Source organism: Symphalangus syndactylus, chromosome 2, assembly GCF_028878055.3.
Source record: "Symphalangus syndactylus isolate Jambi chromosome 2, NHGRI_mSymSyn1-v2.1_pri, whole genome shotgun sequence".
In the NCBI taxonomy this organism is placed as follows: domain Eukaryota; kingdom Metazoa; phylum Chordata; class Mammalia; order Primates; family Hylobatidae; genus Symphalangus; species Symphalangus syndactylus.
Genome location: NC_072424.2, coordinates 59,494,530 through 59,513,497, shown reverse-complemented (window position 1 = coordinate 59,513,497; position 18,968 = coordinate 59,494,530). Strand labels below are relative to the sequence as shown.

General features: G+C 36.9%; 1 protein-coding gene across 2 annotated transcripts in view; it reads right to left on the bottom strand.

The window, feature by feature from the left end:
- Nucleotides 1-18,700, bottom strand: part of LGSN (lengsin, lens protein with glutamine synthetase domain) — a 46,433-nt gene extending 27,733 nt beyond the window's left edge. For both annotated transcript variants that reach the window (XM_055243247.2, XM_055243255.2), the window contains exon 1: nucleotides 18,631-18,700. In XM_055243247.2, coding sequence (XP_055099222.2) covers nucleotides 18,631-18,660 — 30 coding nt within the window. In that variant the 5' untranslated portion in view covers nucleotides 18,661-18,700. The remainder of the gene's footprint in view (nucleotides 1-18,630) is intronic.
- Between the last annotated feature and the right edge of the window lie 268 nt (nucleotides 18,701-18,968).

Below are 18,968 nucleotides of genomic sequence, written 5' to 3'. Positions count from 1 at the left end.
ATTTACATGTCATTTCACTTAATTTCTCTATGTTATCTCTAACAAAATTGATGTTGTCTTCTGAATCTGTTTGCCTGTATGTGTTTGTTTTGCTTGTTATCTTGTCTTTGAGAAATGGAAATATAGAAACATCAATAATACATTAAAAGAGAGTAAAGAAAAAAAAGAATTTATTGTAGTATTAATAAGAGTGAAAGATTTTCATCCACCTTTTGAGTAAAATGCAAAGAAAAATAGAGGAGAGACAGATTTTGTTTTATGCTGTCTTTATTATGTCTTTTGATTATTTGGAAAACTGAGTCTCCTCTTCATCAACGAATAAGGATTTTTGCTTTTGAAAACCTTTTAATTATCAGTTAGGCTAAATTAATTACTATTATTTTGCCGTAATCTGCGACTCTATTTTAATAGTGTTTAAAACCTTTGGCATATTTGATAGGCTTCCTAAAATCAAATTTCAAATTCTAAAATTAAGTCTTTTTCACTTCAAACTAACTTTAGGATGTTCCAAAAAGTCCCTGAAGCATCCAAAAAAGAGACAATAAATAGGCTTATTTGGTATGCTAAATAAAATGGAAAGCATCGTAAAATAAATAGTACTTAACATTCTCTGAGTTATATTTTATGAATATATTATGAATATGTGTTTCAAAATTATATGTGACTCCTAATATTCTGATATGTCTTAGTATATGTTATCAGTAATAATTATGTTTATTTATGTTAAATTATTATAGGATACAGAAACAGCCAAATTTCCTTGTCAATTGCATCTTTAACCATAACCATTTTAAGTCTTATTCGCAGTTTATTAATTCTGATGAACTTTCTGAAAGCTCATCACAATCGAGTAAAATCCTAAAATGTTGTGTCCTCAAGGAGGTTCATGGAAAGGTTTGAAAGAATGCTCACACACACTCTTGAATACAGGTTTCTGATAACTCTAGAATGATACACATTTGGACGGGATAGGAATACTAAAAACTCTAATGAAGAAGCTGACCAGTTTATAAACTTGCCAACTTAAGTAGCACAAGAACTAACTGAATACCAAGGAAATACTTTGGCAGATTTCCATGCTAGATCAGCCAGTACCGATGTTGTTAAAATATGCAATTTGAATGAGATTTATGGTTCAAGTCAAATTGCCTACAATAACCCATTTAATAAGCAGTGCTATGCACCTAAATTGAAGAAACAAAATTTGTATTTAAGATAATATAAATTCAGTGTCGAGTGTGGACTCATGGAGAGTCTGGAGAGCTGCCTGGTCCTTCTCGAGTAATTAAAACGTCCATCATTGAAAGCTCTACACTCGGCCAGGCATGGTGGCTTTCGCCTGTAATGTCAGCACTTTGGAATGCCGACGTAGGTGGATCACTCGAGGTCAGGAGTTCGAGTCCAGCCTGGCCAATATGGTGAGACTCCCATCTCTACTAAAAATGCAAAAATTATTCAGGCATCGTGGTGCACGCCTGTAATCCCAGCTACTCAGGAGGCCGAGGCAGGAGAATTGCTTGAACCCAGGAGGCAGAGGTTGAAGTGAGCCGAGATTGCATCCAAATTATATTTTTAAAAATATACTGGTGTCATGACTATTCTAAGTTGCCAAAGTGGTTTATTTTGTTTTGTCAAATCCATAATCCTAGGAAGACAAAAAAAAACTTCAGGTACATTTTTGCTACTTGATGGGCCATTTGAACATTTACAGATGGCTTCTATTCAATTGTCATTTGTAATGCATATTTTCTAGTTATATACAAGCTTTCTCATGCAAGAAGGCTAATGCAATAACAATAGCTAAAATAGCTTAACGGTTATCAAGAAACATGTTTCTCTCATGGAACATTCCTAGAGAAATCTCTAAGAATAAAGGTACTTGTTTCACTGGACAAGTTGTAAAACATAAGGTGTTACAGCTATAATAGCATTAGGCAAATCTAACTGAATGGACTGAATTGTCTTGGTCAAAGGTACTGCAGACTGATGACAATCAGTTCCTCTTCCAATCAAAACACGAGCTGACCATTTATGAAATAGTCACTGTAAAGCCTCTAATAATAGAACCTTATGTATCTTCTGCACCTAAATTCTTATATGACTAAATGCTACAATGCAGGCTTTAATGCATTGTGCCAAAGTGTATTTTCATTAGGTAAAAAGAGCTTTTTATGATCCACTGACCAGGTACAGTCAAACCCTTCATGGTCTAAAACTTAGAGACTGGGCCTTCTGGAAACATCATCAGAGAAAGATTTCCCTTGCCACCCACACTGCAGTAAAATGCTGGGACCTTGAACCTTGAGTCTGTAATATTACAACTTAGAAGGCCCATCCAGCCTCTTGAAACCAAACACTTGTTAGAGACCTGAAGGTAAAGCTAACCAGAGAAGTTTCTCCCTTGAAGCAGATGGCATCTTAGACATAGAAAGCTTTCCCAAGATCATGGAACAAGACTTCTCTCCCATCATAAGATTCTTAACCTTTCTTAATTTTTGCCTTGTTCACGCCTCTTTGAACAACACAGTAGGAAAAGGGGCCTGTGTGTGGAGTATATTTTTATTTGTGTTAGATTTCACAGACAACCTTATACATGAGCAACCTTATCTCTTGATGGATGCAAGATGAAGGGCCAGTGTAGGCTAGGAATTTTAATGACACCTTTGTTACTCCATAATGAGCTCGAAACAGAACATCAGTCCACTTCTCTTAACGTACATCCTAGGTTAAATAAAACATTGCCAGGAGGCCTTCACCTTTCTAGATGGCATCATTTGTTAGTTCCCTTTTTCTATGGCTTGGAATAAATGAGGTAATGATTAGAAATGTATCCCTTACAGTAGTCTGTATAGCAGATTTTACTGCAAAACCTGTGGCTGTGCAGCAGACTTCTTTAAATTCTCTTGCTAAAGTTGTGCTAGATAATAAAACTGCTCTAGATCACCTACAGGCTGAACAGGGAGAAATCTGTGCAGTGGCTTACACTTCTTATTGTACATGAATAAATACAATGGATTTTGTAGAGATTCAATTACAAGAGATTAATGAACAGGGTGCTTAATTAAAACGTGGACTTTTCATCTGGCTTATTCTTTGATCTATTTAATTTTAGCTGATTAGTAGGAACCCTGGCTAAGGAGCATACTCCAAATTCTTGGTATACTCCTGCCAGTCACTATAGTAGTCATTATCATTATCATTCTGACAGTCACAATAGCATTCTCCCTGGTATGCTATGTTCTCTTCAAAGTTTTAAATGTTTGCAGACAGCCATGTGTAGAATGTCAGATGGTCTCTTTGACTGGAATGACAAAATCTCAAAGAAATGCCTGATCGTGAGGACCCTATAACCTATCAATAATGTGCTAAGACAGAAAACCCAAAATAATGGTAATAGGAAGTAGCACCAAAGCCTTAAGTTTTGCTCACTCTCATCTAGGTGAGAACCTGACCAAAAGAAGAGAGTTGTTAAACAAAATTATGGAAGACCATTGTTCTGGACTGAACTCTTGCATTAGGCCCCAACAGAACAGACCAAATCAAAACAAAATCATTCATGCTAATACAACATAATCGCAGTGAAACTTTAAGGAAGAAGATAGATTCCAAAACAGAACAGTTTTTTTTTCTTCTGAAAACAGGAGATACCAGCATAATAAAGAAGTCCCCTCTGCTCTAACCCTTACAAAAAATTAACCTAAACAATCAGGTTATTTTTCTCTGATTCTGTTTCCATATTCCCACCTTACAAAATCCACTGTACTGCTATTTCCCAGTGGAGTTTGAGACCAAATAAATCTATTTACAATGGTGGGAGAGTGACGTCAGTGCCTCAGGTTTCAGTCAACCTCTCAATCTTAAGAGGTTGACCCAAAGGGGGGAACTGTTTACATAAAGCTACATCCTTACATATCTTAAGTTTGGCCTAGAACTTTATAAACAGACTATAACCTACTCCTGTACCAATTAGAATTTCAGATGCCTGCCAATCACAGGCAGCCAACTGTTCAAACCATGTTCAAATAAGGGAAACTCCCAGCTGTAACTAATTCAACTGTTTCTGTGACTCATTTCTGTCTTCTGTACATCACTTTTCTTGTTCTGTCCATAAATGTTATCCAACAATGTGGCAGCTCCAGAGTCGCTCTGAACCTATTTTGGTTCTCAGGGAGGCCCAAGTCTCAAATCATTCTTTGCTCAATTAAACTCTGTTAAATTTAATTTGCCTAAAGCCTTTTAAATAATATCCAGCCAGGTGGGGTGGCTCATGCCTGTAATCCCAGAACTTTGGGAGGCTGAGGTGGGTGGATCACTTGAGGCCAGGAGTTCAAGACCAGCCTGGGCAACATGGCAAAACTCCATCTCTCCAAAAAATACAAAAAATTAGCCAGATTTGGTGGCATGTGTCTGTAGTCCCAGCTACTTGGGAGGCTGAGGCATAAGAATCACTTAAACCCAGGAGGTGGAGGTTACAGTGAGCCAAGATTGCACCACTGCACTCCAGCCTGGGCAACAGAGTGAGACTCTGTCTCAACAACAAAAAAATAAAGTCTTTAAAACAATACCTTTAAAAATATTAACATTTTAAAAGCATTGCCATATCCAGACAATATTTTATATTTTATCAAATATCCACAACATACCGGGAATATTTATTATTACCTACATTTTTTCCAAAGCAGAAATAGGCCCACAGGGGTTAGGTAATTTGTTCAAGGTCATATCTGAGGAAGAATAGGAATTCAAATCTAAGTATTTTATTTGAGGTGCTTCCTACATCACCATAGCTTGATAATTGACTTAAATGGAATTCTGTTTTTATTATATAATGTGATCTGTGTAACTCATAAAACTTGTTCAACTTCTTCAATTATATATTCTTTTTCAATTGTATTTTTATAACTCTTTTCTGTATAAAAGCAAAACCCATCTTAAGTCACATCACCACCAGTTTAAACTTCATTAGTCCCAAGAGTGAGGATGTAACCTACTATGGATAAGGCAAAATCAAAGACATAAAAATAAACAAAACCTAAAACATGATTCACAAAGAATATTACAATCTAGTAGAGGCAATAAAGTGTTGTTGTGGCAGTTAAGGGCCTCCATGTTGCAAAGAAAGAGATATGCTTAGGTTAGCCTGGTTCAAGGAGAGCAAACTCAAATACCAGACAGATGACAAAAAAACACAATGGGCAGGAGGGCAAACACAGTAGTTGATACCCCTTCCCAGGAAGGAGCCAACACCAGAGTCCAGAAAATTGTTGCCATATTAAGGCGGGGCGCGGTGGCTCACACTTGTAATCCCAGCACTTTGGGAGGCCGAGGCGGGCGGATCACGAGGTCAGGAGATCGAGACCACGGTGAAACCCCTTCTCTACTAAAAATACAAAAAAATTAGCGGGGCGTGGTGGCGGGCGCCTGTAGTCCCAGCTACTCGGAGAGGCTGAGGCAGGAGAATGGCGTGAACCCGGGAGGCGGAGCTTGCAGTGAGCCGAGATTGCGCCACTGCACTCCAGCCTGGGCGACAGAGCGAGACTCCGTCTCAAAAAAAAAAAAAAAAAAGAAAAAAGAAAAAAAAAAAAAAAGAAAATTGTTGCCGTATTAAAACGTGGCCCTCATGTTGCCAGTTTTACAAATTTTCAAAAAATGCCAGAAATCTGGATTTTTATGTGAAATTTCATGATTCTTAAATACTGTCAATTGATTTAAAATATAAGGTAAGAAGTAAAGAAATAAACTTTCTCAACTACCACACAAATAGGTCTCAAGACTACCGGAATGCTCTTCAGAATATGCAGCAGCTCTAGGGATACGAGGCACAACTGTATCAGCAGTGACCACCTGTCTTTTCCCCAACAGTGGTATCTAGTGTGGTACTAAAGGGTGATGGTGAAAATACTTAGCCATTAGTACATCTAATAAACATAACCAACACTTATATTGTGCCTATTATGTGCTAGATCTCTTCTAAATGCTTTACATGTCTTTATTTATTTAGTCTGAAAAATATCCCATGTGATAAATACATTACCATCCTAGTTCAGAGATGAGAAAAATTGAGTCAAAGAAAGACTAATCAACTAACCCAAGCTCACAAGTCTCATAAGTGACAAAGCTCAGATTTGAACCCAGCCAGTTGGCTCCAGAGCACCAAGTACTTGGCACACTCTTAATGAACACTGTCACCAGGATATCCTCCCAACCATTGCTGGGGTGCTAGGAAGCTGTAGCAAGGTCCAGGAGGGCCTGTAGGGCCAGGTACTAGTTCTTTAACTCCTTAATTGACGGGCTGTGGACGGGTCCAAGAGCCCCAGGGAAGTGCTAGGACAGGTGGAAAAGTTTGGGTAGAGTGGACCATTAAGAAGCTCTTGTTAGCCACTGTTTACCAATCAGTTTAGAAATATTTGACCATTTATCAAGTACTCAGTGATGCAGCTCTCCCTGGTTGCACCATTATGTTGGAAAAGCAATGCCTGATGCATAGTAAGTACTAAACAGAGGTCAGCCACAATTATTACCCGGGCACCATGCATTACTGAGGATTTCTGGTGGAAAGATAACTCATTCTAGATTACCTCACAGGCCCTGGCCAGCCTAGAGGTGACTTTCATTGGGTCAGGCACTATTCCCTTATCTAAGAAGCTCCAGATTCTAAACACAATAAAATAGGGGAACCTCTCAGAATCATGAAGGCATATCAAGCAGTCCGAGAATTCTCAGAGTAGGGCAGTGTGACCCAAATACCCTGGCTTGGACTCTACAGGAATGCTATTACTACACAGGCAGAGTATTTCAGTCTTCAGATAGGCCAACCTTAAACAGAAGAGGGCGCATTTCAGCTGAAGATAGGGAGTGAGGTAAACCAGGCTGGAAGAATCATGAGCGTCAGTACAGATATGCAGTTTCATTTTGATTGCATGGCATAAATATACACATTTAATTCATGCTTAATTTGGACAATCCCAAATTTCTACTACAACAGGTTGATTTTCATTCTTTTGATATTTTCACCAGAGCAGCTTTTCACAATTCCAAAATGTTTCCACTATCTTTTCGTCAGATGGCTTTTTGTCTCATACATGGGAATGGCCATAAAAAATGTTTCCTTCTTACATTCAAGTTCATTACAAGGCATTTTCATAATTCATGTTTTTCTCACCATGGTGATTCTTTTGAAATGGTGTTTATATGGTTTAATATAAGTTTATCATTTTGCATTTCAACTCAGTGACTTGATCAAATTAACTAAAAAACGCTTAGCCTAAAGGAATACTGCCAAGCATTAAATGTAGACCCTAATTTTACCTAATAAATGTCTTTCCAATATAATAATGTGTTATTTAGGTTCTAAATATCACGGATTTTATTGATTTACTTTTAATTTTCTCTAACAGTTACCTTTTTAATGTCAATACAAAAAAAAAAAAACTTTTTTTGACCGCTGTATAATAGTCTGAGGTGTAGCCATCAATGCATTTACCAAACATCTGATTTTGTTAATGACAGAGGTGCATGAAAACGCAAACAAGCAAAACAAAATTTCATCAAGTTTTAACCTCTGTTAGAAATAGTGGAAAAAGGGATCGATAATTATCAAACTAAAAACAATATGTCAAAGAGGAAAGAATGTGCCTTCAGTTACCTTTAAGTGTGTTCTTCAAAGAAAAAAGAAAATGTGCTTAAAATATTTACAGAAGTGTTATTTCAAAGGCTACATCATAAACTTGTATTAATTACTTTAAAAATATCTGTACCTATTAACCTTGTATTCCTATTCCTAGCAACTTGGTTTAAGAAAATAATCCAAGATATGTCATGTATGTTCAGTGCTGCCTTCATTATAATAGTAAAAATGTGAAAGTAGCATACGAGAAAGTAGAAAGAGTTAAATACACGGGGCAATTCTTTTCAAGTGATTTACCATTTAAAAATAAGCGCTTCTGGCCGGGCGCGGTGTCTCACGTCTGTAATCCCAGCACTTTGGAGGCTGAGGCAGGTAGATCACCTGAGGTCAGGAGTTTGAGACCAGCCTGGCCAACATGGCGAAACTCCGCCTCTAGTAAAAATACAAAAATTAGCCGGGTGTGGTGGCGGGTGCCTGTAATCCCAGCTGCTCCAGAGGCTGAAGCAGGAGAATCACTTGAATTCGGGAGGCAGAGGTCGCAGTGAGCAGAGATCGCGCCATTGCACTCCAGCCTGGGCAACAGAGCAAGACTCTGTCTCAAAAAGAAAAAAATAAAGTGCTTCCATTTTCCATCTTTTGTCACCTGGATTGACACAATTTTTTTTAATATCTTCTTTTTTGAAGTGTCTTTCTAAAACTGCCCATTTTTATAGGATTGTCTGATGGGGTTTTTTTGGCGTTTTCCTTTAATTTTTTAAACTGACAGATAAAATTGTATGTATGGTATACCACATAATGTTTTAAAGTATGTATACATTATGGAATGGTTACATCTAGCTAATTAAATATGCATTATCTCACATAGTTATCATTTGGTGATGAGAACACTTAACATCTGCTTTCTTAGAATTTTCAAGAATGTGTATTATTAGCTATAGCCACAATGCTGTGTATTAGATGTCTTGAACTTATTCTTCCTATTTAACTGTAATTTTGTATTCTTTGACCAACAATCTCTAACCATTCTCTGTACATCCAATGTTATCCTTCTTCTATTCATCCTTCATACTACTGCCATGTTATTTTTCTATAGCACAATTTTGGTTTTGTTATTTCTTTGCTGAAAATACCTCCACAATTCTCCCTTCACCTTCAGGGAAAACTCAAATTGGTATTCTCTAAGGCTCTACATAATCCAGCCTCTCAACAATCTCTCCAGCCTTCGCAGCTGGGAATGTTCACATACAAACCCTATCTCCATCTGTACAAAACTAGTTTTATCATTTCTTGGGGCCACACTGTTTCCTTCTTTCCTAGGCTCCTGTTGATTATCTGGCCTGTCCTGATAAGACAGTTACCTACTTTTCTGGCCACAACCAAAAATTAACCTGCAGGATGGTTTGATGTAGCCATCCATTACAAAATGATTAATGTTCTTATTTGGGGACAGAAGGGCTACAAAAGGTGGTTCAGATCTCCTTTCCTTTTAAAATGTTTATTAATTTTAATTGACAAGTAAAAATTATATATGTTTATGGTATACAATATAACCTTTTGATATATGTATACATTGTGGAATGGCTAAATCAAGCTATTAGGATACATATTATCTTCCATTTTTTGTGGTGAAAACTCTTAAAATCTATTCTCTCAGCAATTTTTATATATACAATATGAAGGTGTGTCAAAAAGTTCATGGAAATGGAATTAAAAGATTAAAATATAAACTATTTCTCAACATAAGCTCTATCAAGGTTAATACACTTTTGTAAGCAATCATAGCAGCCATTTAGTGCATCCCTTTAAAAATGAGGGTCCTGGAATGTAAACATATTAATGCAGTCTTTTTTACATTATTAACTAACGAAAAATGAATCCCCTTTACAGAGTTTTGTAAGATTAGGAAACAAAAGGAAGACAGAAGGAGCCAAATCAGTGCTGTAAACTGGATGCTTGTGATCTCCCATCAAAATGCTCACAAAGTTACCCTTGTTCGATGAAAGGCATGAGCAGGAGCATCATCGTGGCGAAGTAGGACTCTCTGGTGAAGGTTTTCTGGGCATTTTTCTGCTAAAGCATTGGCTAACTTTCTCAAAACACTTTCCTAATAAGTAGGTCTCATTCTTTGGCCCTCTAGAAAGTCAACAAGCAAAATGCCTTGAGCATCTCAAAAAACAATTGCCATGACTGTTGCTCTCGACTGGTCCACTTTTGCTTTGACTGGACCACTTCTACCTCCTGCTAGCCATTGCTGTAATTGTGCAGTATTTTCAGGATCATACTGTAAAAGCCATGTTTATCTCCTGTTACAATTCTTTGAAGAAATGCTTCAGAATCTTGATCATACTGGTTTAAAATTTCCACTAAAAGCTCTGCTCTTATCTCCAATTGATCTGGGTACAATGGTTTTGACACACATCAAGTAGAAACTTTGCCGTACTTTAAGTTTTCAGTCAGAATGGTGTAAACTTAACTAATTGAGATGTCTATGGTGTTGGCTATTGTTTCTGCTGTTAATCGCCAGCCGTCTTCAATCAAAACATGAACAACTAGGGCAAATCGACGTGGATGATCTGCCACTTCAGCCTCCATCTTCAACATTGTTTAATCTCTTCTCAAAGAGTCACCCATTTCAAACTGCTGATTCATTTGGAGCATTGTCCCCACAAACTTTTTATAAAGCATCAAGGATTTCACCATTCTTCCACCCCAGCTTCACCATAAATTTGATGTTCATTCTTGCTTTGATTTTAGCAGAATTCATGCTGCGCTGATAGATGCTCTATTCAAACTGATGTCCTATGCTTAGTGCCTCAAACTATATCCTGTTCAGACATGTCATAACAAGTTAGCATGAATTTACTTTGGTTCAAAACGATTTTAAAATCCACACACAGTTTTTATAATATGCATTTTCCACGAACTTTTTGAGACCCCTTGTATATTATTATTAACTGCAGTCACCATGTGGTACAGTAGATCTCTTGAAACTACTCCTCTTTCTAAATAAAATTTTTTATTCTTTGACCAACATCCCCCTAATCCCTCCACCACCTACCCTCTGTTAACCACATTCTACTCTCTGCTTCACTGAGTTCAACCTTTTTACACATCACATATAAGTGAGATCATGAAGTATTTGTCTTTCTGTGTCTGGCTTATTTCACTTAATATAATGTCCTCTAGGTTCATTCATGTTTTAACAAATGACAGAAAATTTTATTTGGCACTTAAGGGATCATAATGCGTGGGCTAAGCTCATTATTGCCTGTTTAAGGCTTCCTTCCTTTTAAAGGCTGAATACTATCCCATTGTGTATATATATCACTTTTTCTTTATCCATTCATCTATTGCCAGATGCTTAGGTCAATTCTATATCTTAGCTATTGTGAATAATGCTGTAATAAACATGGGAGTGTAGATATCTCTTCAACATACTGATTCTGCACCCTTTGGATATATATCCAGTAGTGGATTGCTGAATCATATATGGTAGCTCTATCTTTAATTGATGATTGATGTTCTTAAGTCTCCAACGAAAGCAGAATCCTTATTAAACTTCCTGTCCTCTTCAAATAACTCATAGCTATGTTGTCTTCATTATAATTGGTAAATTATATAGTATCCCTTTGGAGATCTCACCTAATGCTTCATTAAAAAACTTTCAGTATCATTAAAGTAGAGCTTTCATTCATGTATAAGTTTTTTTTCTCCAAACTAAAAGGCATTAATTACTTTAGTCCCAAGCATTATGATCTCTTAAGTGCCAAGTATACACTTAATTATCCCTTGTAGAATTGAGAAACACTACAGCTAGGTCAGGATAGTATAAAACAAGGAACTATTTATATCTCTAATACCCACTTGGGTAATCTAGAGTAGAGATTACATTGATCTGAAGTAGGAGAACAGCTCTGGAGTAGGGGGTGAAATGAGCATAGTGCAGACATACTTGGGAAGTGGATTTCGCAGATTAGTAACTAGCTGGATATAGGAAGTGTCAGAGACAGAGGACTGAAAAATGACAACCACATTTCTGACTAGGAAACCCAAAAAGCAAAGACTTGAGAAGGGAAATTATAAGTTCTGTTTTGGGCATATGGAATCTAAGGTGATTGTGTCATCTAGAGGTGACCAGCAAGCATTGACCATAAGGGTCAAAATGTAAAAGACAAAATGGAAGGAAAAAATAGCCCTGACAGTGGTTGGAATTTTTAAGGGAAAGAACAGGGACTGAGAAAATAAGAGATGTAAAAGAGAACTGAGACGTTCATTTAAATGGTGCACAGTAAAAATAAATAAATAAATAGAACTGAAAACCCACCATAGTTAATGAGTAAACATAAAAAGGAAGTACCAATGGACCATGCTGCTGAAATGATAAATAAGGTTGGAATTAATACTTGTTCATTGTGTTTTGCAACCCAATTCACTGGAGGCCTTGGTAAGGACAGTCACGGTGGAAGCATGTGAGCAGCAGCTAGATCCAGTGAGTTGAAGAAGAATGTGAGTTGTTTAGCCCAGGATCTACACCCAGTAAGCACACAAGAAATATTATCAAATGAAAATATGAAATACAACTCAAAAGTATGAAGTAAAGAAGAGAGAAAAGATGTCTACCAGGGGAGTATATAGAGGCTCAAGAAAAGTTTACGTTGCTTTTAGGTAGAGAAGACTTGCATATATTTAAATGCTAAGACAGCTGGGCACAGTGGCTTACACCTGTAATCTCAGCTCTTTGGGAGGCCAAGGTGGGCAAATCAGTTGAGGCCAGGAGTTTGAGACCAGCCTGGCCAACATAAGGAGACCCCCGTCTCTACTAAAAATATAAAAATTAGCCGGACATGATGGTGCACATCTGTAATCCCAGCTACTCGGGAGACTGAGGCATAAGAATCACTTGAATCTGGGAGGTGGAGGTTGCAGTAAACCAAGATTGCACCACTGCACTCCAGCCTGGGCAACAGAGTGAGACCCTGTCTCAAAAATACATACATACATACATACATATATACATATATAAATACTTGCTTAATGAAAGGAAACAAAAAAGGAGATGTAGGAGAGAGTAGAAAAAAAATAAAGGGAGGTCCCTGGGAGGACAGAAAAGATGGAATCTGGGATTGAAATAAAGGAATTAACTTTAATACATTTTCCTCTATCAGAGGAAGGAAAAGGGGTACATCGTTAGAAGAAAGAGCAGAGTTAAGAACGGCATGTTTGTGTCCCCCACAATCCATATAGTAAACCCTAACACCTAATGCGATGATGTTAGGAGGTAGAGCTTTTGAGAGGTGATTAGGTCATGAGGCTACAGCCTTCATGGTACAATTAGTGCCCTTATGGGGGAAAAAAATAGAAGAGTGCTTACTTCCTCTCTCTCTGCTCTCCACCATATAGAATACAAGAATATGTACATCTACCAGCCAGAAAGTGAGGCCTCACTAGATACGAGATCTTCCAGAGGCTTTAACTTGGACTTACAGCCTCCAGAACTGTGAGAAATAAATGTTTGTAATTTAAGCCAGCCAACGTATGGCAATTTGTTATAGCTGCCCAAACTGACTGAGACAAGGAAGGAAGAGAAAAAATGAGGAGGAGGAAGAGGACTATCAGGAGGAGAAAGAGAGAAAGCAAAGAATTGTTAACGTTTCATGAGTGCCTTTCAGATGAGATAACGGAGCCTCAGAAAGATTTTCTCCCAATAAATGGCAGAATTTCAATCTAAAACTGATTTTAAACCTTAATCTATCTTATCCATTCTGAATAAGAAAAGGTGGAGAGTTGTGGTGCTTCCAATTTTCTCTTTAGGGTAAGAAGTGTTCAGATAGAGTAGGAATATGGAAGACTGAAGGCTTAAGGAGAATGGAAATTGTTTGACATAGTTATAGTGGAAACTGAGAAAGAGCCGATTCATTAAAGAAAAATATCAAGGGCCCAGAAAGAATTGGAGGTTTTAAAGTTTAAAGTGACACCAATCTGCACAGGTAATTATTTTCTCTAGCAAAGCTCAGCTGAAAATGTGAAGACACCATGGTTTGAGGTTTCATGAGGTCACAAACTCAGAAGGACAATGACAAAAATAAGTTGAGGATTTGGGCAAGGAAGATGCTAAAATAATGGGATATGGAATCCAAGACAGATGGGATAGGAAGTCAAGTCAGGAAAGGATAACAAAAAGAACATGTCAAAGACTGAAGATTCTTAGAAGGTGGCATTTAGATGTATCCTTGTGCCTAATATATGGCCTAGCATAAAGTAGTAATTGAGTAAATAATTTCTAATTAATTACAACCAAGACCTACCATGTTGAAGTATAAGGCCAGAAAGGACTTATACTCAGACTTCTCCTTTATAAAAGATTCTAAATGAGACTTCTTTGGATGTCAACAAAATCTGATGGTAACCCAGTAGGATGATTCAGTCAAAACAGCTTTCCTAGATGAAATATGGCATGGACTTCTTCAAAGTTTTCTCTAGAAGGCTTAGACCTGTGCTTCTTTACTTAGATGGGCTTGTGCTGGTGAAAGGCTGCTCTACAATGCCTCTGTAGCTTTACTCTATAAATTTTACCTTTTCTTTAGGGTTTTTTCACAGTAGTTATCCTCGATATCAGGCCTTTTCCCCATGGTTATGATTACCCCACTTAAGATACTGAGAAAACATTATTTCTCATGCTTTTCTGAAGCATAGCTAAAATGTTCCCTCTCTCTCTCTCTCTCTCTGTATGTGTGTGTGTGTGTGTGTGTGTGTATGCATGCTCTCACTCTCTATATATCTATCTATATATATAGATAGATATATATATATATGTTTCAGTGAGGCAACTGAGGATCTGATAAATGCAGCAACTTGCCTGGCTTCATACCTAGAACCTAGCAGAATTCAAATATGTGTGGTTTACAACTCTTACTTCATTTCTTCATGCTACTTACAAACTTTATATGTGACAAAATACTGAAAACTAAGGAAATCCAAGTCTTAAAAAAAAAAAACTCCACATTTCAAGTGAGAGTTCAATAGTATCTCTATCTTTTGAAGTCAAACAAAGCACAGAAGGAAAATCCAGATAAATTTCTTGGAATTTGCAAGGAATCAGAATTTTACTTAATATAATGGGCCCAAAATGGAATGAGTTATTTGTCAAAGTGTTGAGTTTCTCATCTTCAAGCACATTTGTGGGGAGATTAGCCAAATGTCAGGGTCAATCTGGTTAATTTCCACTTCTACGATCAAATTTTCACTTTCTAACTGTTTAATCCTCACCACTTTTACAAGAGAATAACCTAGACCTAAGGTGGCAGATTAGGTGGAACATTCCCATGTGGCCAAGAATGATAGAGCAACGATCATTATTGAGAGCTCTGTGTGAAAGAAGTATCAGAATGTAAATGATATAGCTGCTCCCATATGAAAAGCTATGAGTCTCGTTTTTATTCCTAACAAATTGGCAAATAGTCGACAGTGGCATCAACCCATAAACAAATCTCACCTCTGTGGGCAAGTTATGCAAAATCCACAATAGAAGTTCTGCACAAGAAAAATATACCTAACGAAACATTTTCAGAGAAGGAAAAACATAATTTTACAAAGGTCTAACACCATGTGATTTTGATAATATGAAGCTAAATAATAAAGAAAACTAAAATAATAAAGGAAGCAAAAAGTTTTGTTTTATTTAATATGTTCATAAGTAGATCAAAAAAGAATTCTCTGTATTTTTTAGAGAAATTAAGATCGTATGGCTAAAAATATATTTATCCCTGTAGACAGGACAAAAATAATTTGTGAAGGCTTTGTGGGTGAGCAGAAAAGCAACAAAAATGTTGCAAAGGTAAAAAGACATGTAGAAAAAATTTAAATGTTCATGAATATATAATATATATTTATGATAATGGGCTCTGTAATATAGTATGAAAAAAGATCCAAGAATATTATGGAACTGTTAGTGAAGATATCAGCTAATGGGCTGCTGCAGCATATAAAAATACTGCAAATATGAATATAAAAATACTTTAAATATGAGAGGGGAAGGTGTTCTATCCTTTAAAAAAATTATAATATGCCTGTAACTGATTGTTAAAAATAGTTCTAGTCATTGTGCCTTAGGAAAGCCTTAATAGGCTAGAAGTGGACGGATATATGTTTATGTAAAAAGATATATATAATTGTTATCATTACTATCATAAGCAAATAAATTCTATCATGTAAAGGAAAACATGTAAAACTCTTTAAGGCTGTAACAATGAAAACAGGAGAGCTAGTAGAGGTCAACATAATAAAGTATATGTAATGAATGACTCCTTTTTAATGAGTTCTCACTATATTGTAAGCACAGTTCTAAGCACTTTACATGTATTAACTCATTTAATCTCCACAAAATCCCTTCCTGTAGGCACTATTAATGTCCCAGTGAGGTACAGAGAAGTCCAATACTTTGCCCCATGTCACACAGCTAGTAAGTAGCAGAGCCAAGATTAGAATGCAGGCATTCTGATTTCAGGAAGTGCAAGCTTAACCCACTGCCCTTGAAACTCAAATCGAATTTTGGTCTTGTCTCTCCATGGAGATTTCTTAAATGGAGAGCTAGCTGATACACTGCAAGTAGGTAGGTTTGAGGTAAATAATTATAAAATGAACTATAAACCTTGAAATCTTCAGAAGACAAATCTTCTGAATTCTAAGAGACAAAACAAATGGAAAATACAAAACAAGAATCAGGCAGTCTCTAGAGTCACACAGACAATAGCATAAAGCAGGGAAAGCTGGGGTAGGTAAATCTCTAGCCTCTTGAAGCAAGCCTCTAGAAGGTCAGGTAGAGCCTCCCATGGGGCTGCACTTCATGCCTCCAACAGATACAGGCTGCAGAGCAGGATGAGTATCTGACTTCACCCCAGATGGCATTCATTCCTTCTGCGATATGGAAACGTCAGAACTGTGTCTACCTGTGTCAGTGTTCTCTGTATTGACTTATAAACATCTGCAGGATGGAGAATAGATCTTCCTCACTTGACATATTACCCAGCTCAGCACCACACACGAGGTTCTTGATAAACAGATTTTAATTGTTATAATATGCTACTCTTTCACTCAGTTTCACAACTTCATACACCCATAGGATCTACTTTAAGAAGAATGTGTTTTCAATCTATTTTTTGTTTGCCACTGCTAAGAATGTGGCTGAATGCATGACTGTACAGCATTGTTTTAAATACAGAATCTCAGTAAAATATTCTTTAGGGAAGTACCAAATCTAAGATTAATAACTGTTCATTTTACTGAATATTCTGACAAAGAATTTGTTCAGGTTGGGGAAGTAAGTATTCTGAGGGATTTTCTCCATATACACAATCTGCCCTTCGGAATCCACTGAGCTTTTGTTCAGCTGCTGTGTTTTGTAGTTAACTTCATGCTGCTCTTGCCCACATTACCAGAGCATCTAGCATGGAACCCAATCTTGTCCTTTTCCAAACATTAGTTAGCTGGAAAAGGAATGTCACATGTCATCTTTCTCCGTCCTTCCATATTCTTTCACTTCCTGAGAATGTGACCCTATACAGGGGAGTATAAAAGAGCTTACTCATTGGAGTTGGGTCAAGTGGCCAGCCAAGATTCACCTTTATAACATCTAGTAAATACGATGCTCTATTCCAACTTTGAAGGAACTTTTCCTCAAAAGACAGAGAATGTCTCCTGCTGTGATAATTGTGCAGTTTAAAAATCATATTGTTCATTTTTCTGCTCTGCTAAGAGTAAACAATCAACATTTGGTCTAGACTGCCCTTGAGGAGGGCATGGCTTTTAAGGACTTTCTTGGGAGCTGTATCACCTGGAATCCTGGGCTAAAATTGTGGGAGCTGGGGAAGAAAGCAGAGTTCTGCCATGGGGTCAGAAGTAGTAAGTAAAACTAGTCCAAGAAGTTACATAGTTAGAAATCAAAATCCCAAAAAGCTAATGATGTATATGCTAATTACCTTTACTTTCTTTCTATAAGCTTTCATTTGCAGCTATGAATTTACTTTTAGCTAAATTCATTATAATCACATAAACATGTCCACCATTTGAGGCCTACAACAGTGACATGACAGTACAGGATAAGCCACAGCTCCTCCTCAGGGAATCCCTTCTTCACATAGCCTTGCCTAGTTTCCTTATGGAAAGTGCATTTGTTCTTGACTCTATTTCAGAACAACTGCTTGTATTCACTATACAGATCAGTGAACCCATTCTTAGATGTTAGCTATCTTCTCCACTACATGCATAAGTGGGGACCAGGTTTGTTCTCTATATGCCACTATTTCATACATAATGCACTGGTCTTCCACTGCACTCTTCACATAGTAGGTATGCTTCTTGTATTATATTTTCTTAACCTACTAAACATAACTCACATCCTCCCAAATTTTACCACAGCTTGCCTCCAAGTCTGCACTTCAGTCTTTCAAAATGGTCGATCAGAAATACAAGAGTGAAGGTTGGGTACACACACATTAAGAAGTGAGGAGAAATGTCATATGTTGACAACTGATTATTTTAATATATGCTAGACCCTACAAGTGGCTATCATTATTCATGTTGTGCCTTTCAAATATAATTTGAAAACAGGTTTCCACCTTCAGTCATTTAATCTCAAAGCATATTTATTAGAATAAGGTCAAAGCTTTAAGAAAAACAAAGATTATTCTCTCAATAACAACCAAAATAGAAATAAAATTTTTATAGCATACTTATGCTTCTGAAACTCAGTGCCTATTGAACTTAAATGATTATTCAAACCAAATGAGCTTCCTAGATGAATATTTTGAATTGTTTAGTTTTTATTATCTTTATAAACTCACTGTGTAGTACAGAAGGGCAATTCTTCATAAACTTTTCCAAAGTGGACATATAACAAGTATAATTATGCTGCCCTTATTCTTACTGGCACTCAAATAATTGACATTTTTTAAAAAAGATTTACTGTCAATATTTTGGTTAAAACATTTTAATGATTAGCTTCATACCTCCTGCAGAAGGTCCTCTTCATTATTCATCTCAACACTTTTTAAGTTCAGCTTTAGAAACCACAATATCCTCAACAAATGCATTCAACATGTATTTATATGTGTACCTACAACAAAGACTGCAGATGATGAATTCCATGGAGGCTTTTCCAGAGGGGTCTGGCAGGTAATAAAAGATAAACATCAGACTCTGATGTGTCATGCCCAAGGCACAGTATGCTGGAAATGCACTAGAAGAATCGAATGACAAATGCTTGTTTATGCCTGACTCCCTGCAAACAAAAGGCATACAAAGCTTAAAATTGTGTTGGTTGACTTTTTTCTCCAACATACAGAAT